Source organism: Gavia stellata, chromosome 11 (genome assembly GCF_030936135.1).
Source record: "Gavia stellata isolate bGavSte3 chromosome 11, bGavSte3.hap2, whole genome shotgun sequence".
Classification (NCBI taxonomy): Eukaryota; Metazoa; Chordata; class Aves; order Gaviiformes; family Gaviidae; genus Gavia; species Gavia stellata.
In genome coordinates this window covers 13211577-13235213 of record NC_082604.1, presented here as the reverse complement: position 1 = coordinate 13235213, position 23637 = coordinate 13211577, and the positions used below count along the sequence as shown (strand labels likewise).

General features: G+C 41.8%; 1 protein-coding gene across 1 annotated transcript in view; it reads left to right on the top strand.

The window, feature by feature from the left end:
* Positions 1-8495: 8495 nt before the first annotated feature.
* PCOLCE2 (procollagen C-endopeptidase enhancer 2) overlaps positions 8496-23637 on the top strand; it is a 28383-nt gene continuing 13241 nt past the window's right edge. The window contains exons 1-5 of the mRNA XM_059822684.1: positions 8496-8584; positions 9608-9716; positions 17455-17710; positions 19326-19450; positions 22522-22658. Coding sequence (XP_059678667.1) covers positions 8496-8584; positions 9608-9716; positions 17455-17710; positions 19326-19450; positions 22522-22658 — 716 coding nt within the window. The remainder of the gene's footprint in view (positions 8585-9607; positions 9717-17454; positions 17711-19325; positions 19451-22521; positions 22659-23637) is intronic.

The following is a 23637-nucleotide window of genomic DNA, read 5'->3' as shown; positions in this document are numbered from 1 at the left end:
AAAATAGTCTGAGGCTCTTGAAAAGATTAAAACAAGTAACTCCTGGAATACAAAAAGGATAAACTGCTGCTTGATTCTGGCCCTGCACTTCTGGTTCTGAAAGTACTAAAGGACTGTTGCTGAGTTAGAACTGCATAGAAGTTTCGTGCAGTTGTTTCCATATAACACTAAAAACACCGAAGCTTTTTTATACCAAGTATTTATCTAATTTCAGCCTATAATGCTGCTTCTCTAATGCTTTCCCAGTGTTTATGTTACTTTTGTGATACATTTTGTAAACAAAACTGCTACTTTCTGGAAGCCTCTGGACTCAGCTCCTCAAATTTCCATATAGGTTCCACCCATTTTTTATAACTTTTGGCCATGCTACCTTAGCATTTTAATGACCTATAGTATTTTGCCCATCGCAAGAAGCACTTATCTGGTGTTCAGATGTGTTGCTCTGCAATACCATGCTGAGACTGATACTGACAATGACATTTCTTTACATATTAAGTAATGATGATTCTGTGAAAATCATTACCCAGCAACATAATAGATCCCAGATGTGTTTAAAAAACATAATATTAGGCAAAACTCCAAATTCTGGCCCGGAACGCATGTGTGCATCTCCCAGGGCAGTAATTCAGCATTTAGAAAAAGTAAATGTACCATTGTAACGCACATGGCAGATAGCTGAGTTCCAGCCACCAGTGAAATAATCTGGCCCCACTTTTGCGTTCCATGACCCCTGTACTCTGATGGGAAGGAGGCCATAGCGACTGACTGTAACTCCCCTGGTCAGAACTGCCCAGCCCTGGTACAATTCATTGTTGCACAGAACAGTCGTAATTTACATCAGTGGTGCAACACCCTCCTTCTTGCCAAGGACTCTACGCTCCAAAGACTGAATAAGGACAACGGAGGGCATAGCATAAACAACAAGAGGAATCCAGTAAGTCTTTTTGTGTCGTCAGTATGATCTTGTACCTGGCAGAGAATGGCTGTATCAAGATGTTCCCTTGCAAATACTTCAGCTCTATCGACTTGATCTAATCTGCCTGTTGAAGAAAGGGTATTTTCCCTGTTCTGATTTTCATCTTTGAGGAAGTAAATCCTTCAGATGTAGACTTCCCCGTTTTATCATTCAGATGTAGCCGCTGAGCTGCTCAGTTAAGTTCGGCCCTCCTATTCAAGAAAACAAGTGCAGGAATGATTACGTCTGATGGTAACTTTCTTGTATTCTCCCATCTCTTGTTGCACAGGCTATGATATCATGTGCACATTTTGTAATGAGTTCATTCCTCATTTTCCCCTTTCCATACAGTTTATGGTATTTTGGAAGCAGACAGTGAATTTTCTTACCAGTAGAAGTAGGAAACAGTATTTTAGTTGGCTGAACTAGAATTGTTCACAATACTTTTCTTCCTAAGAACACTTGCAGTAAATAAATTAAATCAAAATGTTCTCCTTTTTATGTATAGCCTTATAAATAAGAGTAGTAGAGGGAAATTCAGGAAAAGCAATGAGAGTATGGGCATGAAATAGTTTCTCACGGGGCTTAGTTCTGACTTCCAATCTGTGTTGCCAGTAACAATAAACTAAATATAATATGTGAAACTGCACCGTAAGACTCAGGTCCCAGGTATCACCTGTGCAATAGCAGTATGACAGCATAACACATTTGATGCTCTTAGAAATATCTCTATTTTTCAACTACAGCATTCAGAATATAGGGGAAAAAAAATGAAACTGAAGCTGGGTGCCATAATACAAACCTACTTATTTATAGAGGATGTAAAACTTCCTTTTCCTTGAACACAAGAGAACTAAAACACACACGAAGAATAGGCAGCTTCTTTGCTCGTTGGTTCCAGTTTTCTTTTTGACAGTGTTCTTCCAAAAAGCACACTCTAAGCCTGAAAGAGACTTCTCTGGAGCACCCTTGATGGCTTTTCCAGCTTTTCTTTCTCTGCTTCTGCATGTACAGTACCTGAGAAAGTCTCTCACTGCACAGTCATAACTTCTGAGCAGATTCACATGTGCCTTTACCTTATGCCTCCAGTGTTGCTTGCAGCCAGCTTGAAGGGAAGATGGCTGTGATCATCACCAGTTTGTTAGCACCACACAGTATGTCATCTAACACAGCAATGACTCCACACTCTCACTCATTTTCTTCATTCAGGTCAGAGCTGAGCTTAAAAGTCTCTGGTGGTGGTGGTGCTTTTGGAGGAGAGAGGATGCTATTGTGCTGTAGATTGTTCAAAATATCAGCTCTTTTCATTTCTCAGTCTATAAACCAGACTCTGCTCTAAGTCCCCAGAAATTTATTCACATACAGACATGAGCTAGTCTTGTCTTTATATGAGGAGAATGGATCTGAGGATGATTTTTTAATGTATTCCTCACAGAAGTAATTCTATTTTGCATCCAGAAACAGAAAGTCTATTCTTTCCATTTTAGTGATATAATTTTCTAACTCCTCTCGTATTTCCTTCCCTGAGCACAAGCATAATTAATGGTCTCATGTTTCTTTCCCGCATCTGCCAAAGCAAAGGGAACCTGCTTTGAATTTTTTTTTCATAATATTACCTACTTGAATACTTGCTGATTTAGATTACATGGAGCCTGGTATAATGACGGACTGGGTAGCTGATCTGTCTTTGCTTTTACAGCTCTCTAGATAAGAATAGCATTTACTGGCACTTGATGATGCCCTGCCCCGTGCTGGGGCTTGGAAACTGTCCTGCAGAGACTGAAGTGCTTTGCTCCTCTCTGTCTGCTGCTGCAAGATTCAGCTGTGGGACTGCCTGAGTCACAGGTACCTGCAGGCAATTCAGGGGTTCTGCCTTCTTAATTTTATGGCCTTCTATTCCATGGTTAATGTTCCTGTTCCCTTTATGTACTGAGTATTTTCCTTGGACTGATGTGTTTAAAATGCACTATTAGGGAGATAGCTCTTGCTTAAAAATATTCTTTTAGAATCCATTTGTCTGATCAGTACTTTAGCAATTTCTCCACCTGCTGTGTGATATGGTCATTGTAAGTGCATGGTCTTGGTTAATGGGCCCTGGGATGCTTCACTGGAAATGTTGAAACAATCCTTTAGGAGGCTTGTACTATGATGGAGTATCTGTTCACAACATTATGAATGTTTCAAGCATCCTGCTTGATAGCAGACACTCTGGTTAATAATTATTAGATCTCTTTGGTTACAGGAATATTTGCAATTTAGCAGTAGTTGTCCAATTTATCATTTTCATATTATGATGAAAAAGAATTCAACTTATGATAAATCAGCACCATTCTCCTTAATATTTTCTTATGCTGGCAAATAAGCAACTGACTTTGAACAATAGAGGGTAAAACATTTGAAAAAAAAGAATAATTGGATACCAGCTTGTATTCCTATAAAGAGAAGAGGCAAGTAGAAACTGATGTCAGAATTGCCCAAACTGACAAATGGAAGGACCAGAAGGTAATTTAGAAAAGCCATACTGAAAAACTGTGCCACTTTTATGATTAATGCATCACTTCTGGTCTCTCTGCTAAATGGTAATATGAATTATGAAGTTTTGCAACTGTATTAAATACGTTATTACTTGAGGTAAAGCCAGCAGAGAGACTGGTTAATTAAGGTTAATTGAGGAATGTAAGCTCAGTTCCTAAGAAGTTCCTAAATTCCTAAAGTGTGGGAATACTGTCAGTACTGCATTTGCACTTGGTATCTCAGTATCAAAAGAAAGCAAAGGAGGGGGATGTCTGTGACTCATCACAGCCATTTTTTATATCAAGCCAGAAACATTGTGATTTGATAAATGAACCAAGAGTGAAGTTTTACACAGAAAAAGAGAGAAAAGTGGGAATTCCAGCCTGGGGAAGGGTGGAGGCTCTGCAAGTTTTCCAGTGACAACTCATGTGTGTTTTTTCATTTCTGTAAAGTAGCGGATCAAATTAAAGGCATAACATGGACAAATCCTTGGCTTACAGACCAAAGCAAATTTGGGAATCCTAGGAACTGGGTGGGTACATCAGTTGGTAAGAGTCATTTTAGGTGCTAGGATTATCAAGAAAATAGGGATACGTCCTCTCAATTGCATATTGTCCAGTGCTATTCTGAAAAGGGACAACTTGCAATTCCAGGAAATACCAAAGTTCTTTTGGAAGTGAAAATATCAAGGTTTTGGCACGTAAGACTGCATTGAGAGAGTTGGGGTTGTTTAGCCTGGAGAACAGAAGGCTCCAGGGGGACCTTATTGCAGCCTTTCAATACTTAAAGAGGACTTGCAAGAAAGGTAGGGACAGACTTTTTAATAGGGCTTGTAGCAATAGCACAAGGGGTAATGGTTTTAAACTAAAAGAGTGTAGATTCAGACTAGATATAAGGAAGAAATTTTTTACAACAAGGTTGGTGACACACTGGAACAGGTTGCCCAGAGAGGTGGTAGATGCCCCATCCCTGGAAACATTCAAGGTCAGGTTGGATGGGGCTCTGAGCAACCTGATCTATTTGAAGATATCCCTGCTCATTGCAGGGGTGTTGGTCTAGATGACCTTTACAGGCTCCTTCCAACCCAAACTATGATTCTATGATTCAAATGAAATAAAGAGCTGTTGTTGATAGCATTTACATAAATTTAAATTCAAATAATTTCACAGTATCAGCCAAACAGGACTTGCGCAGAAACACTAAAAGAGCACCAAGAGGTCTTACATCTTTTTGTCATGGTAGAAGGAATTTTGTACAGATGACTCCCCACAGAGGGAAAGAAGATTTAGTGAGAAGCCTAAAAGCTGGAGCACAAAGATTAAGAAACTAAGCTTTTAGGGAGGGGGTTCATTTTGAGTTAGATATGCAGGCCATTCCGGCTGCTGCACAGCAACTTTGTTATTGAATTTGTCACAGGAAAGATGGCAGGGATGCCTGGAGGGACACGTGGAAGAGCAGGACCACCTCCACTCGATTTGCACCATCATTTACACAGTCTTTTCAAGGAACATCTCAGTGACAGACTGTCATATGGGGTTACACTTCAGGTAGAGGTTTCCCCTTTCCACTTCAGCAGTTGTCTCATTTTCAGGCAGACAAGGTCACGCTTGCCAGACATTCATCAGGAAATTTGTCTCCCGTTAGCTTTGTGCCCAAAATACCTTTCGTCAATGACTGATAGGGAGAAGCACTCACCCCTGGATCACCAACGTCACTGGCTTAGTCCAGGAGAGCTAGCAGCACCGATGGGAGAAGAGGGGTCACTCAGGCTGGACATTTCTGCTAGACCGCTACAGGAGGCAGTGTCACCCTAGGACAGCGGGCATTTTTAATAATTACTATGGTACTAGCTCTGTAGTTTAAATGTTAAATAGTTTATCACCAAAGATTCTTTATTCCAAGCCTGTAGATGCCACGCCTCAGGGACACATGTAACAGAAAATAGTTTTTGTTCTACCTTCAAAAAGAAACTACATTAAAACGAAAGGAGAGTTACTTGTGTTGCAAAGTCAACTGTCAAAAGTTAGACATTTTTTGTGCACATTAATACAGACTCTTTGCTTATGCAATGCCATACTATTTTTGTCACATAAGCTATGCATCATTTATGCAAAGAATACATACACAAGGCAGCATAATTAAGATTGCATGAAAGACTGTAAATCTGCCATCTTTTGGTTTTGAGCTTAAAACCTTTATAGCTTAATTTATATCCATTTCCTACACACAGTTCCTAACTGTACATTTGACGGTTTTATCCCACAGAGACTCTAACAGGTGCTGATCGAGCAGCTTTGTGACTTCAAAAATGAAGTGTTATCAATTTATGAAAGGGTTGATTTGATTTGGTTCCCTGCAACAGTAGGGGACTGGGCTTGGTGACAAAGAAAGGTCACTCCCATTTCTGCCTTCCTAACAGATGTTAATTTAGCTTAAGATTAATGTCAATGCTAACACCTTTATTTATGGGTAGCTACTTACTCATCTGTTACTTTTCTGTTTCTTCTGCAGCCATCAATGGAAAACAGCCAGAGATCTCTAGTTTAGTTCATGGGTGAATTCTCTCTAGCAACATCATTCACATTCGGTAAATACAGTCTAGTTTAGATTGAGTGCCTTGTTTGTAGTCTGTAATTTAGGGTGTGTTCCCCGACAGCCAATGCCCAGGAGTGATGCTGCTGTTGCTCCCGATAGGGCAAAGGTGCCGGAGCCTGGCTGCGCGTGCTGTGTACGGGTGTGGGGGGCTTTCCCGGCAGCCTCTTCTCTGTCTCAGTTTGCTCATCAGGCCTGAATTGTCCCTTTGCTGCACAGACCTGTAGATATTCTTGGGTGGTAATTCAGAACCTGTTACCACATTAACTGTTCAGAAGTTTAAAACTACCTCTGGAAGAGGTTAAAAGTCTGCAGCAACCGCATGTAAAAGAGTCCTTGAACATGTAATCCATGGAAACTAACAGCCTTTGGCGGTGGTTTTGCATGGAGGCCAGCTCTCCAGTGGATATGAAGGCCTGAAATACTTTCTTGTTTTTAAATAGTTGATCTTCTCCAGACTTCAAACATTTTGACAATCAGAGAGGAGCAGCAGGGAACGCATGTGTCTGTGGTGTGAGGATTACACAACTCTCTGTCGTATACATTGACTTCCATATCTAGCAATTTTTGTTAACGTTACATTACCTTCATGACTAAAACCAGTATACCTAGTGGTAGTGGTTAAACTTTTGGCTGCTAACCAGCATCCTGTTGGTCATGGAGTAGGTAAATGTCTCCTCTTTGGCTTTCTTATTACCCATTTCGGTCACTTCAAATCAGTTCAAAACACAGCTGCAAATATTATCTCTGCTCTGACCACGTTACAATCTTCTCCATTTCCACAGCCCCCTTTTTGTGGCCTGGGCTCCCTGCCCCAGTCCTTCACCAAGCCTTGCCTAGATGTGTCCTGCTCTCCAGCCCCACGGGGGGATGTGGGGCTGCCCCTCCTCAGGCCTGCAGAGCAGGCACTCCCACCTGGCTCTGACACACGGGCACTCATACAAAACCTGGGCCTCTGCAAAACCCCTGCACACCTCAGCCTCTGCTCTTTGTTGCCTTCCATTGTCTCTGTCCACACAGGGATGCTGTTGGCACCTCTTACTTACCAGCCGTCTTGCAGGCTGCCTCCAAAGATCCAGGACATCCCAGTAGCAGCTGCACCTCTCCCACACAAATCCTCTTGGAAATTCAGCAAGCTTGGATCCAGGTTATTCTCCTGCTTTCTTCATCCAGCACTGTGGAAAGGAGCGTACAGGTATTACATCTGCTAAATTGCAGCATCCTCTTTCTGTTTAATCCTCAAAGCATCCTCTCTAATCCTCAGCACTTCTTGAAAGCCTTAGGGGTGGGACCACTGTTCTTTGTATTTTGCAAGAATAGGAATATTCAGTGCTTAATAAATAAGCTAAAAGTAACATAATAGGTTTATATCCTGCCTTGCATGTAGCAGAGTTTCTGTTTAGTTCTTCCAGCCTTTGCTTCAGTTGGCTGTGCCTGAACACTTTGCTACACACTTACCTTCTTCTGCAAGAGGTGTATAGGGGAAGAAGCAGTTAAAGCAAGAAGAGGGGCAAGCTCTTCTTAAAACAATCCTTAAAAGATAAATCATCATTTATTGGCATGATATTCTCTATGTCATCACCCCACAGCACCAACAATGTGGTTTCTGTAAACAGTTCTTAAAATGTCAAGTTTTCTTGTGTTCAATAAGAACACTGACTTAATTTTTCATTTCTTTTCTCAGTCAAACAACTTTGGCCCAAATCCTACAAACACACAAGTATTGAGTTCATTACTGTGAGCTCTGCCACAGCCCTCTAAAGAGTATCTTTCACGGCCAGAGTGAAAAGGCTACTAAAATGGGTCAAGATTACCAACCGGTAAACAAAACGAAGCATTTTAAGTTTACTTCAGAACTGAAATAGAGAAGAAATTTTAAAGTAGCGTTACTATTTTTCAAGCACTGGCGAAGCCGTACACGATTGCACAAACGGTGACACTGAGCTCATTCACGACCGGGACAACCCCCCCCACTGCGCCACCTGAGGACAGGGCGTTGCAGGAGGCTGCGGGGTTCGGGGCGATCCCGCCGACGGGGGGTCGCCGCGGCCCCGTCGCTGCGCGCTTCTTCAGCCCCTGCCTGCGCAAAGCACGCGCAAAGCACGCGCAAAGCGCGCGGTGCCGGCGGTGCCCCCGGGGCCGGGGCTGCAGCACCGCCGCCCGCCTCCCCCGGGAGATACCGGGGCGGGGCGGGGCACACCCGGCGCAGTGCCCCCGGGGGAAAGGGGACGCGGCAGCGCCCGCGGCTCCGCGGCGCCGCGCCCCGCGGAGGGCGGGCGGGCGGCCCTGCCCGGCACTGCCCTGCCCTGCCCCGGGGGCGGGGGGCCGCGCAAGCCTTTGCCTCCTCCCCCGGCCCCGGCTCACACGGGAAGAACGGGCGGCAGCCGCAGGAGCGGCTCCACGGCCCCAGCCCTGCCCCAGCCGCCGCCCGGAGATGCCGCCCGCCGCCCCGCGGCCGCCGCTGCCGCTGCTGCTGCCGCTACTGCTGCTGGCGGCGGCGCGCGCCGCGGCCCCGCCGCACAGGTACCGCGCGTCCCTCCGCGCCCGCGCAGCGCCGCGCGCACCCCCCCCCCCCCCCCCCCGCAGGAGCGGTGCCCACCGCGCGTCCCGGGGGTGCCTCCAGGCAGCACCCGCGGGTGTTCTAGTGCCCGTTACTGCATCGGGGGGGCAGGAGCAGGCGCTTTTCCCACGGAGACAGGCCGCGGCGAGAGCAGCCCCGTATGCCCCCGCAATACCTAACATAACATAACATAACATAACATAACATAACATAACATAACATAACATAACATAACATAACATAGTAATACGGTGTGCTGTAGTACGACGAGCTATAATACCCCAACATCTAAAGCTCAGCGGGGCCTTCGCTCACCCCCGTGTCCGCGGCAGCAACGCTGCGGTTCCGCGCGGGGGTGTCCCAGGGCTCCCGCGTGTCCCCGCCGACCCCCGCCCTTCTCAGCCCCGCCCGGCCTCAGGCCGGCACAGGCAGGACCTGCGAGTGCTCACCGGAGCGGAGTAGCTGGACTTGGGCGCGTGGTGGATTGCGTTCCTGTGGTATAGAAAACTTCCAAAGCGACTTGCTTGATGAAATACCTGAATTCGAAGCATTTCAGGGTGGAATAGAAAGGAATTAAAAGTTATTTTTATTACTGTGCTATTTTAACTACTACACACTACAAAAAGTCGTTACTAATGACTTTTGCATCATTATTTTTTCCTTGTAATAGCAATTTGCAATGATCTATCACACCACCACACCTTCCATCTTATGAATTAAAAAAGGAGGGAAGAATAACAGTGTGTGTAAACCCAGAATTAAGGCCCAAGTAGTTAATTTTCTCTACACCTAAGTTTGCGTGTTAAGTTGCACATTCTATGTTAATAGTGAAATTAAGTAAGTAATGAAACATATGTTTAAAGTTAGCAATGTTTTTAAGTATTTAAGTGTTTTTAAGTGTAAGACTGTCTGTGCCTCTTTACGATTATACAAAGAAAAATGAAATATATTTAAAAATTAAGCACCATTTTTCCTATTATTCTCAGGCCTACATTTACATGTGGAGGAGTTGTATCTGGAGAGTCAGGGTTTATTGGGAGTGAAGGATTTCCTGGAGTCTACCCTCCAAACAGCAAATGTACTTGGAAAATCACAGTAAGAATTTTTAATATCACAAAATCAGTGCTGAAGACAATGAAGAGCAATTTGTTGTTGATGCCATTGTTTTGTATGGGATAACATACGTGCAATAATGAACTTAGTAACTCAGAGCAGCTCAACTATATGGAGCTTTTTAGGATTGCTGTAATATGGTAATAGTGGCTGAAATAGAACTGACCTTGTCTAATGTCAGAAGCAGATTTTCATTGACGTCCATAGATACACCTCTAATTGTTGTGAATTAGCCCACTTGAAAGCAAACATCTATCCTTCCAGTCACTGCAGAAAGCAATAGTTAGTTAGATCAGATGGATTAAAGCAAAGCTTTGAGGTGCAAATAATGCAAAGCAAAATTCGTTGGCAAGAAGACATAGAAAAAGTTTCAAACAAAACCAAAAAATTCAGGCAGGTTTGCTCGTAGCATGCTGATTACGGTATTCTGCCAGCTCGGACATCTGGGCTGCGTCACACAGCAAGCTGACAAAGCAACAGGAAAGTGTTGTTACATTTATAAATGACCGTGTGAAAGCATGATTGATATTTTGATGCTGAAATGATACCGTAGGGCAGAGGCATCGTATTCATGGACAGCAAATGCCATTAAACAACTAGGACTAAACACTCCAGTGCTGGATGTGTCCTTATCCACAGACTCGGAGAAGGGGATTTGAATGAATGATTACTTTCCCCCACATCCGCACAAATTAAGCCCTCCAAAACTGCCCACCAAATTTCCTCTCCATTTTTTAGGCACAGTTCACTAAGAACTCCTGTGACATTCAGGCCTAGACTATGGGCTTTACAGAAAAAAAGAAGTATAAGAAAGCATAAAAAAAATAAATTAGTCTGTGTGCTGATGGGATCCCTAAAGACAACTTCAGTTCAAAGACTGCATTACAGGCTAGGTGTTGGCAGTAGAATAGGATGTCACAGGATAATTGTCTCCTCCTTCTATAGAGACGCTGACGCAAAGCAGGAGACATTGATCTGTTTACAGTGTTTGGTTAAAATGACTCTCGTACCAAACGAGTGATGTAATTCTAATAATTTTATCTGAAGGATACCAGTGAAGCTGCAACAGTTGCTTTCTGCACCTCTATGTTGCATTATTATTAGGGCCGCGTTAGAGGTTACCTTTAATCTGTGACTGACTTTATCCAGAAGAATATGTGAAATACAGTGTATGCTCATAAATAAACTTCCTTCCTGCTGTCAAGGGGCTGAGATGACAGCAATTAGCATAGCCCACTTTACAATCTGAAGAGCAGATGCAAATTGCATTTGGAATCATACACACGTGCCTTAAATAAAAGGGAGATGAATACGAACAGAATAAAGTTTTTACCATTAAAAAATTCAGATTAGAAATGCAGGCAGCACTGAAGAAGCATTTACTGAAGCATGTTATGGATCGGCCCTTCATCATATATTGGGGGTAGAAGGAGAAGAGAACAACTGATTGTATTTAAAAAGTCCATAGAGAGAGGTTTCATTGCAGACTTAATGTGGCTGTTGCCAACAAGATGCGAGCATCCAGGTTAGCCTGCACATTGTGAGAAGCGTTACCACAAAGCTGTAGCAGAGCCGTGTCTGCACTGGGGCTTTACTGACCATGGGAGGAACTCGATGGCTTCTGGCATTCCATGATCATCCTGACTCCCACTTCTCTGCTGCACTGCCATTTACTCCTGCTCTTTGACTGCTGCCTACCTATTTTCTGTAGCTCGCCCAAAGCCAGAGAAGGGCTGCACAACTGTAGTAGTCCAGGCTTTCTTGTGCCCCCCCCTCATTTAACCCCTATTAGACAATATTATTCACTAAGACAAGCTGATTTCCCCCCCCCCCCCCCCATCAACTGTGTAAAATGCCCAGTCTTTTGGATGTGCAGGAGGGATGTAGGGAAGGCAAGGACTACAAAACTTGCAAGACTAAGCCGGCACCCTCTTTGAAAAGAGGATGATTTCCCAAACTGAGGGAAAGTGGTACACTCAAGGGTCCGGTTAGCCTGAATTTAAACAACAAAATCTTTTCACCAGATACCACTGAGGCTCGGAATAGCTTGCAATAGCGCCCAAGTAAGAAAGCCAGTTAGACTGCCATGAAGAAATATGCTGTAGTTACTGTTAGGCTTCCTCATTTAGCATCTGATCTTACAAGGTGACTAAGACTTTTTGCCTGTCCGTTTTAGCCAAGGGTTGTGAACACCTTCCTGAAAACACTCTGCCTAATGCAGGATCTGACAAGTCTGCAAGACTGGAAGAGACATTGATTCACTTTGCGTCTGGGTCATGAGAAGCATGAAGCTGTTGTTTTCTCAACTACAGGATCTCATCGTCCATAGAAGAAATCCACAGAGAGGCAGAGTGACAGCTAATCCAATCCTTAGAAGAAAATAGGTTTAGAAAATGTTATGGGTAATACAGATAAAGCAATGTAGCATTCAGGTATCAGCTGAAATATTTCCAACTGGTTTGCTAAAGCTAGAAGAGTCTCTCTAACTCAATTATGGTTCTGTTATTTCAAGAGACTGGGACTTTTTCAGCTGGCTAAAGAAAACAGCTTCTCTATTCTAAGTGCTCTAAGAAGTGTTCAGCACATGCTTGTGGTTATATTACAACCCTGGCAGACTACCCAGCAGCTTTTAGCTGGCTTTGCTAAGAACTCATTTGTATAGCTATTTCCTTTCCTATAGTAATATATATAGCTTTATCTAAAATGTGTCATATACATTTACTTTTAATACTCTGTAATCCTTCTTGGCCATCACCTCACATAAATGTGTCACATAGTCCAAGGATCTGGACTGCTATCCTGTGTTTTTCTGGCAGACTGTGTAGTTCCCATAAAACTCTTAACAACTTTATGTGCAACAATAATACTGAAGACTGTCAGAGTTATGTAAGGTTATATTTTTATAGGTTCAGGAGCTGTGTTCCAGCAGGTTTTGCTGACAATAAGCAGGGTTTGAAAAAATTTACTTACCAGGGGAGTTGGGAATCTGCCCTGGGGGAGTGAAATATTTTAAATCATTTTCTCTACGTTTTAAGCATTCATTTTTCCGTATCATCATGAAACTGCTCTTCCAGTACAGAATAGATCTTTACGCATGATTGTATTGCCAGAAAAGAAATAGCTGAACAGAATCTAGTGCCTTTGTCAGGAGAGCAAGCTAATACGAATTTTTTTAAAAATTGTTCCTTTGTGGCTGGAGAGGATGGAGGTAGGGAACAAGCGACTAGGCAGGAACTGTGGTTCTTCCCAGGATGTAACTCCAAATAACTTTCACATTCATTCTCAGTAGAGAGAAGTAATATGTTTGGCTTGCAGGTAGCTGATGTATTTTTCAAGTCTAACTAGGACTGCTATGGCAAAACATACAATCAGCATTTTGGTATTAAACATATACCAAAATATATTAAGCCCATATACGATACAGGTTTACAAATTAGGCAAAATATTTTCTCAGAAAGTTGGGATTTAAGATTTTCGAAGCAAATAATCTAAACCAAGTAATTTTGAAAAGTATGACAGTTTGGGAATCCTCCCCAGAAACTGAGAGAGGCACAATGGTGAAGAGGGGTTTGTCTTCCATCAACAACAGAAAAACAGCTTAACTACTTTAAATGTAAGCGAACTTTGATTAACATTATATGAAATACTTGCAATGAATGATATCCAAAAAAGGTCTAGGAACCTTATTTTTTGGTGGGTTGTAAAATAATCATGCCCTTCTGAAGAGGTTAATAATCTACACAGATGATTTTAGGGAATTATGCTCTAGAAAAACTCTGCCTAAAAATTCAGGGAGTGCTTTTTTCCTTTAGCCTTCAATAGGAGTAAGGCCTTCACATGAGTTTAGCATCATAATTTCTGATCCTAAATAAGTTCATAGAATCAAAATACGAAGGGAAGCAGAGGGCAAGTATGGGTCAGTCACCCTCAGTGTGACAAGGAGAGGCAGAAGATAAAGAGCCTCTGTTGTTGAAAGATACCAGCTGAATGGATAAAACAAGGCACACCCTGCAGGGGAAGCATCACATCTTCTTCCTTTGACTCCCCCCCCCCCCTTTTTTTTTTCCTTAAGAGCTGCAATTTCTTCCAATTCTTCCTCTGAGGTATCCCATCATCTTACTGCATCAGGCCCAGACGTGGCTCAAAGTAAACAATACTGAGTCATGCTGGCCTTTGCTTTCTCCCCCGTGTTTCTCATGGAGCAATATTTTAAATGTCCTAGGATAAACATTGGCAGATTTTAGCACATTAGTTTTCAATATTTAAAAAAGGGACATGGTAGAAATGAAAGAAAAGTACTGTTTTGCAAAGACACCTGTATTTAGGGTGGGATTCCTTGGGAGCAGCTGCAAACTGGAGTGGCTGCTGCCGGAATGTGGAACCAGCATCCTCTGTACTCTTGAATGTCATCTGGTCAGCCCACAAACTTTTAATTGATTTAATATGCTGGAACAAATTTGTTATTTTTGTGAATAATGACAAATATTATTTTAACAAGCAATGACATTATTTTATAAAGTAACGGCAGTAAGTAGTGACTGTGATTAAGGGCCCCAGTTCATACATTTCTGTAAATCACTTATCTCCCCAAATTCAGCTAAATGCGAGCAAGGATTATTCTGACAACTAAAATCTGGAGTAGGCTCCTTGTTAAACATTCATGACCATGTGGCTGAGTTTTTCCTACACATTTTCTTACAAACTGTCATGAAACAAAACTTAGAAACTCAGTACATCTATGGGGAAGAGTCTTGACCAAGATCAAGTAGCCTGAACTAACAGAAGCTAGAGAGATTAAAAACTATAACAAAACATAATTAGATAACGGAACGTAGTATAGTGTAACATAGTCAGTGGTGGAGAGAGCAGAAGGAAGCATAAAACACAGCACAGAATTACTTGTACGATGAAACAGAAACCCCAAAGCCTAGTGAAGGTTGGCTGGCAGATGGGAGTTTGGCTGCTTTGCCAGCACCCTCTCCCTCTTCAGCGCGGGTCAGTCACACCTCCTGGTTCCCCGTGCCCCACTCGGGGCAGCCCGAGAGAGCGGAATCCCCGGGGGTAGGACTGAGTGCCTTGCGGCTGCTGTCAGCAGAGCAGCGCTGGTTCAATGTGCTCGTGGAACAAAGCTGTCAGTGAGCACCCGTCAGCACTACTGAGGGATAACCACTTGGCTAAATCTGAATGCATTTCTACAAGGCCAGCAAAAAGACCTCTTCTTACCCCAGAACCAGCCACCTCTCTCATTTTCACTTCCTTCTTCAAACTCTGGGAGGGAGTAGGTGTCTTCAAAGAAGCAATTCAAGCTGAGAAAGTGGGGAAAAATCTCATAAGCAGTGACAGAACTGTTCAATCTAATAAGATACAGCAACTTCTGCTCAACTTTCAGAAACAGTGGAAGGAAAAGGGGAAAATTCTTAAAGATGGGTAAGTTGTAGCAAAGCTGCAAGACACCGTAGCAGAAAATGTTGGACAATCTTAACTGTAGGTGTGACAGCTCAGTCTGTTTTAAAACATGATAACCTTTAAAGGTCACCTCATTTGGATCCTGTTGTACCAGCTGTACAAACTTACGAATGATGAGTGTTCCACCCCAAAAGAGCCTATGTTATTTTACATACATACTTCTGGAAAAAAGGCTGCTTTAATTTAACTGCCTAAATCTGACCTTATCTGACTAACTTTACAGCCAGCATTTTTGAACTGATTTGTCCAGTCACACAGAGTTTGTAGTATAACCATAAATAACATTCAGGTCTTCTGTCAGGAATACCAAATTCCTTTTAGCTCATTTTCTGTTAAAATGACCATGTCTTAATGCTTTTTAGTGATTCAGACCAGAAGACAAGTGAATGCAATAATAAGAAATTTAGTTATGAGAGCAGTGATTCATTTCACAGAATACCTTAAAATATGGCCATGTGTCTGTATTGGCTTTATGCTGACTAAATATACATGTGGGTTATTTTCTGATACCAGCTATAGGGCTTGCTCACTTCAGTATTGCGAGTTTTAAACCTAACATCTGGCTTTAAAGTTTTCTAAAACATAGTCATTGTGCTTTGGAATTTCTGGGTAAGATTAGATGAGTTTTGTGGTTTTGATGTAGTAAGCAGTAGGGTAGTGATGTACGTCAGCACAGGGGAACTGAATGCATTTTTGAGAGAACCTTGAACTTAAAGGAAAATACTCTGAAACCAGCAACAGGAACTGCAGTGGGGCTGGTCAGCCAGTGTGTATGTGGGTCCCGAGCGGGTGAAAACAGCTCATGCAAAAGTCTGTCCTGCTGCAGGATCGGTATCAGCACTGGACATAAAAGCAGCTGCATGAATGAGTAACCTTAACGCATCTGCAGCACATTTTTCACTACATCCAGAGCTGCTGCTTGTATTAGTATCTTCTGTGGGTTAAGTGGTCACTTCCATCTATAGCACTTCCATCTATACCTGACAAGGCATTTTTAACTGTTAAAACTCTCAACATTAAAACACTGTTTGACAATTTCATAGTGGAACAGTTTAGTTGTAGTTTATCTCAAACTGGTGTTTTAAAATGAGTCACTGTTAAGGAAGGAAAAAATTCATGAACTCTTAAATAAAGTGGCTTAAATACGGACTTACTGCAGATATATTAAGTGTGTGTTACATATTTAAAGCAGAAAATAATAGCAGTGTCTCAGTAAAATAGAGCAGCTGCAATTATTTTAATAGGTAACCACTCTACCAGGCTATGAATTGAATGCAGATAATTACACTCTGCCTGTCTAGGGTCCCTCTATACTATAAAATACTGTTTCCCTTCTTCCTGTCCTGTTACATAGGACTGAGTCCTTTTCTAGAATAGTTTTCACTTCTCAGTATGCTGCTTATTCTCTTAAAAGCCTGCAACTCTATCCCAGGAAATGTCCTCCTCCTTGTAAACTATTACACTCTTTTAATTTACGTCCTTCTCAGTACTCTTGCCTCTTTCACGATGTCCACAGATGCAGACACGTAAGAAGATTTGCCCTGTCTTATGTTTCCTCAGATGTTTCAGAAAACAAAACTCTATTTTGTATTGAGGGCACCCACTAATGGTTCTTTTGAACTCTCTGTTTATAGTTTTACATATTCTTTCCAAATATCATTCTTCCACTGCAGCCTTCAAGCTAAATGTACCCACTCCAATAACTAAATATTACAGTTGTACAGCATTAGCCATAAAGTTTCCAATTTTATTTATAAATGTAAGTCATGTGTCAGCAAATAAAAAAATCCTTCGAACTATGAAACTTTATGACACAAAGCAGCAAGATAAAAGAGGCCATTTCATTTGCTCAAAATTGTAAATTGCTTGTTCCATATTTTTTTCAAAATCATATTAATCTCATCCTCCTCACCTTACTTGGTGACAGGGAGCTGCATGGCTGATTGCATACTTTCAGCAGAAAATAAGAGAAACATGCCAGGCTGAACTGGGTGGTGATGGTATATCATCAGCTATATGAGCCTGGCTAGACGATACTGTGGATCAGGAAGAAGATAATAGCAACAGAGATGGCCAGGGCTTTGGGTTTATGATTGGTCCAATATGCACTGTGCCTGGAGTACAGTTGACAAAAAGAGCTTACCTGGCGAGAAGTGAAGGATATGAAAAGACTCATGCAAACAGTGGGATCAGATACATATGTGCTGTCATATGATACATCTCTCTCTCCCTCCCTCTCTCTGTCTCTCTGCAGGTCCCAGAAGGAAAAGTGGTGGTTCTTTCTTTTAGATATTTAGACCTGGAAAGTGACAACTTGTGCCGATACGATTTTGTGGATATATACAACGGCCATGCCAATGGACAACGCATCGGCAGGTTCTGTGGTACTGTGAAACCAGGTGCCCTTGTATCCAATAGCAATAAAATGTTGGTGCAGATGACTTCAGATGCTAATACTGCTGGAAGTGGATTCATTGCGAAGTTTTCTGCAGCAGAACCACATGAAAGAGGTAATTAACAATTCCATATGTGCTGAAGACAAATATAACTGTACAACTCTTTGGAGAGCCACACTAATGCTTAAAAAGACGTGATGCCAGAGATATTAGGGATTGCACTCTGTTCAATGTATTCATTAATTATCTTGCTTAGCAAATAGGAAAGTATCACTGTTTAGCCATTGTAGTTAATCAAAGTAGTAAATAGGACGGCTGACTATTTAAGAGTTGCGGAAGAACTACACCTAGTAGCAATATGGTAATGACTAGTCAATAAAATGGCAGATGAAATTCAATATAGATAAAAGTTGCAAATAAGGGGAAAACACCCTAACTTTATGTACAGTACAACGGGCTCTGAATTGACTATTACCGCTTAGGAATGAGATCTTAGGTTTAAAATAGATAATTTATGAAAACAATAGTTGAGCATCAATCCAGTGCTTAATAGGTATCAAAAAAGAAATAGAAACTTAACAATTTTTTGAAAAGGGAATGAAGACCAAACAGCAACAACAACAAATTATGCCACTATAAATCCATAATGCATCCACATCTTGAATACTTTGTGCCACTCTGATGTTCCCATCACAGAACAGGGTGTAATAAAACTATCAGAAGCAATCAGAGACAACAAGTATGATAGAGTTAAGGAGCATCTTCTACACAAAGACCAGCTGCACAGCATAGACCTCTTCATGCTGGAAAAGAGAAGGTCGAGGGGAGTGTAGGAGAGGGCTCTAAAATCATGACCGGTACGAAGAAAGTGAACTGGGACCACAGTCACTGTCTCTTGAATACAAAAAACTGATGAGCAAGTGGCTGCAAAGGAAAGGAGAAGGTGATTTTTCTCAGTGAGCTGTTAAGTGGTGGAGTGCTGTGCCAGGGGACATTGTGGATTGTCAATTTCTACACTGGTTTAAAAACAATTAGAAAAACATATGAAATAAAAATTTGTTAGGTATTATTAAACATAAAGGCATTGCCTTGTGCTTGGGAAGACCATGAACTGCGAGAGGCTGGGAGGTTACAGGGAGGTGGTATCGCGCTGCTGAGTGTCTCTTTTTCAAGGCTTTTGTTACTAGCATGATACCAGACCAGACAGGTTGTTGGGCAGATGCAGTGCAGGTGATAAGTAATTTATTAGTCCTTCCAGTTGTATCCCTCTATTGATAGCTTCTTGAAAAATATATTAAATGACTGTGATGTGATAGAGTTAATTTAATAAAAGAAGCTTCATAATCATATTATAAATAAGGATTACATACCTGATGTAGCTTTGTAATTTGGGACTGGGAGGAGGAGATATGGAGGAAAAAACCCCTCTCAATCGTGGGCTCTCCACAGGCTGCAGTTCCTTTGGGAATGCCCATTAGCCCCTGCACAGCTCCTCTTCGTCTACATCTGGCATTTGCTGCCCTTGATTAAATACGTTTTCCCAGAGGTGCCACCAGCCGAGCTGAAGGGCTCAGCCATGTCCTGTGGTGGGGCCGTGGCAGAGGCGGCCGGAACCATCAGGGACCAGCCGTGTCTCCCTCACCGAGGCCCTTGCAGTAAAACAAGTGCATTACATGGGTTACCAGCATCCCTGTTGCACTCTGGGCAGCGTGGTGTGCTGTACTTGCAGGGGATCAGTACTGTGGGGGACGACTGGAGAAGCCGTCGGGGTCCTTCCAAACGCCCAACTGGCCAGAGCGAGACTACCCAGCGGGAGTCACCTGCTCCTGGCACATCGTCGCCCCGAAGAACCAGGTAAGGCACTGCCATCACCCCACCGGCACGACCCAGCTTCCATTGCTGGCAAGGACCAATATCACATCAAGGCCTGCTGGCACAACACCCTGCCTGCGTTGCACTAAACCAGTAAAAATGCTGTCTGGCTGAAACGTAAAGTTGTGTACGTGCAAGAGGCGCAGGCAGACCTACGCTCCAGTGATACCCGCCATCCTCTCATGTATTACCTGGCTCACTCCAGTAACTCCTCTGCTTTCTCAACATTGTATGTCCTCATATGTGCATTGATACATTCCCCTAAATTAAACTTTTTAAAGCATCTGTCACTGATGAGGCTTTTAAAACAAATTTTTTTTAAGATGATTTTGTTAATTAACAAAACTTCATGCAAATTAAGTTAGGGCAGATGATCATCTCAGGACCAAACATGATGATGACCGATGCTAGGTTTAAGTCCAACATTTGTAGCGGTTTTGGTGTTGCTGCAGTTTGTTATTGAGGTACCCAGGCAGAGCTGATTGAATTTACTAAAAGCAGAAATTATTTTATTCTGCTTACAGTACAGGGAGTATATTCAGATGTGTCCTGCACAGGGATTTTCAATGTATGTTTCATAAAGTTTGTTTTATTTCATATTTTGAAGGCTCCATCTCATAACATGCTTGCTTAATTAGCCAGAAGCTGTGAGAGCGTATGTTACCAGTTCACTAAGACCTGAAGAGATGTGATGGCAGACCAAGAGGGCTCAAATGCCACATAGCAAACAGAAGTGTGTTCCCTATGCTGTAGGGCTAATCTCAATCCTAGTGTCACATTTTCTCGTTGTTGCTGAGGCATGTGCTCTGTACCTTGGCAGGAAGTCTACAATGATTGAATGTTTTGGTTGCCAAGCATGTTTGGTAGGTTGCTTTCCTTAACCACATCCAGCTTTTTAAATTCCTCTACATGTAAAGACTACTTTCTTCTTAATCTTCTGCTCATGATCGTAATCCTCCAAATAAAAAAAGCTGCCCCAGATAAATATATTCTTCAGATCTTTCATACTTTTCCATTTACCAAGGTATTTTCTCCCTTGAACTGAAGCAGTATGTCAGCTTAGTCTTTCCTGTACTCCTCTTTAATCCACATTCCGTGCCTGCTAGATACGGGTCATTTAACAATCCTATAGATAGGCAGTGATATTTAAAACCTTATCTGTAAACTGCAGATTACTTTGATTCTTTCCAAATATCTCTAGATAAGCCTAAAAGCTTTTCCTAAGCTTGCAGAGAAGATCTAAGAGCGGCTATATAAGCATAAAAATAAGGGCATTATATCCTGTACCTTTTGAAGATCCTGTTCCATAAATCTGCAAGTTTCCAAATATGTATTTTACATGTACTACAATAGAGTTTGTTTGCATGCAAATGAGGCAGAATTTTGACAGTGACAAAAGACATTTTTGAGGAAGTAGTGAATAAGCATCTCTCTTCCAGTGCACATGAAAAGCTGTTCACTCTTCCATTTGTCAAAGTTTAGGTGCTGTTGTCTCTACTTCCCTTTCACAAGCATGTGAGCAATAAAACAAGGCACTCTTTTGCTTCTGATACAAACCAATAATTACTTCATTTATTACAGAAGATGGAGGAGCTTCTTATGATGGTGAAGAGCTTCTATTCTATCATGAAATACTCCTCTGTTACTGCAAAGTGCACTTATGAACAATAATATAGTAGAGATTATGGCCTGCTGTTTTGCCTGCTATGAAAAAAATTTAGCATTCCTGCTCCCAGTTGCATTACTTCTTTCTACACCATCTTTTTTGATCAGAAGTGTATTATTCAGATGGGTACTTCCATTTAAAGTGCATTTTTTCATCATGATGACAAGGTTTTTGAAACAAGCCTGTTACTCATCTCTAAAACCAAGTCCCCCTAGGTTACTAATACCTTACAGGAAACAAAATGATGCCTTACACATCTGAGTAGTGCAAAAGCATATCCAGGCAAAACTAAGACATCAGGTGATAACAGGCTATCATTACTATGAATGCAGAACAAGATCATTTTTACTATGTCAGTAAATCAAATAAAGTCTATGCAATGTGCAAATGAATCCTTTTTCTTTGTACAGTCTTAAAAGATTTAATATCATCTTTGTTTGAGGCAGACCTTTAAAGAGAAATCCTGCATATCTACAATCACCACAACTCAGTGTTGTCATTCAAGCCTCATTTGTACTATCTATGGGAAGGCGATTTAAATACTGTTGTGCTTCATATAAAGAAGCAACCTAAATGCATATATTACCTCTGTTTCAATCGTGCAGTTATGTTGTGCTTTCCTTCCTTGCTGCACTCAACTGACAGAATCATACTGCAGGACTTCGTTTCAGAGTAGTAATTCCATTTCTGTTTTCTTGTCCATTATTTTTCTTTCTGAGGTATAAAAGTCCATAAATACAAGTCATATTGGAGATAATAGCATCAGTACTGGAAATACCAGAGTTATACTAGTTCTCACTTATGACTTGTAAAGCCCCAACATTTGTGGAAATCATGTATGGAAACACAACTCCTTTAACTACTTACTTTCTCTTGGGTTTAGTCTTACTAATTTTCTTTCTATAATTTTTTTTTCTGACCTATTCATTTATTTATTCTGACCTATTTAAACCTTGCTCTTAATGAAGTCAGTGAAATGGCTCTTGCTAACTTTGGCCTTGCTTTTTCTTCGGCATATCTTGAATGATATAATGACACTAAAAGCCTCTTTTCTGTGGTTTAGATTTGTTAGTTATTTTAAAAGCAATGTAACACCTAACATCTACTATCATGTTTTCATTCACTCATAAAAATAACTTTATCAGAAGTTAATTGCATATATTTTGAGAACAAAGTGTTTTATAGAATATTAGAGTCATATATTGAACTATTTGTTGGAGAGAAGTCACGTGGATTAAAATACTTTACTCCATAATTAAGTGGATTAAGGACTTTATGGAAAGAAAAAATCAATTAGTACCTCATATGAAGAGGTCACTTACTAAAAGAAGCACTAGTAAATTCTGTATATCAAAATCTTAATGAGTTATTTACACTTTCCCTGCAGCTAATAGAGTTAAAGTTCGAGAAGTTTGATGTGGAGAGAGACAACTACTGCAGATACGACTATGTCGCAGTATTTAATGGTGGGGAAATCAATGATGCTAAAAGAATTGGGAAGTACTGCGGAGACAGTCCACCAGCGTAAGTAACTTTCTTGAATTATGAACTTCATTACCACTATGTGTCATTTTGCTAACAGTTCTGTACTAGGCTTCTGAAAGATTTTTATTCTTCTTCAAATTAAATATGACATCTTCTGCCTCCCATTGAACTTCTAGGAGTTGCTTAGTATTTTGTCTCTTCCTAGGTTTTCCCTTTTCTCTCTCCCTCCATGACTAGCTCTGGCTCCAACCAGTATTCTGTCCTGTCCCTCAAGCCTCATTACAGCATTGTCTAATAACACCAATGCTAATGCTACTGATATTATATGGTTATTATACTGATATTATACGTTTGACAGCCGGCTGAATATGAGCCAGCAGTGTGCCCAGGTGGCCAAGGCGGCCAACGGCATCCTGGCCTGTATCAGAAACAGTGTGGCCAGCAGGAGCAGGGAGGTGATCGTGCCCCTGTACTCGGCGCTGGTGAGGCTGCACCTTGAATGCTGTGTTCAGTTTTGGGCCCCTGAAAGGGGGTTGCAGAGAGGTGGGTGTTGGTCTCTTCTCCCAAGTGACTAGCCACAGGACAAGAGGAAATGGCCTCAAGTTGCACCAGGGGAGGTTCAGACTGGATATTAGGAAAAATTTCATTACTGAGAGAGTGGTGAAGCATTGGAACAGGCTGCCCAGGGAGGTGGTGGAGTCACCATCACTGGAGGTGTTCAAAAAAAGTGCAGATGTGGCACTGCAGGACATGGTTTAGTGGGCATGGTGGTGTTGGGCTGATGGTTGGACTTGATGATCTTGCAGGTCTTTTCCAACCTTAATGATTCTGTGATATTGGTGTACTACCAATATTAATGGTAGCTGAACACTACCATCACTTAATATGTTTTGATTATAGATACTGAAGTACAAGGATCCAGCTGAACTCTCTAGCCCCTTGTCTCATTACTCACTTTATCTGACTTATTTCCCCCTCAGCCACTTCCCTTCTGCTGGTTCCTTGGCTGCTCCTTGCA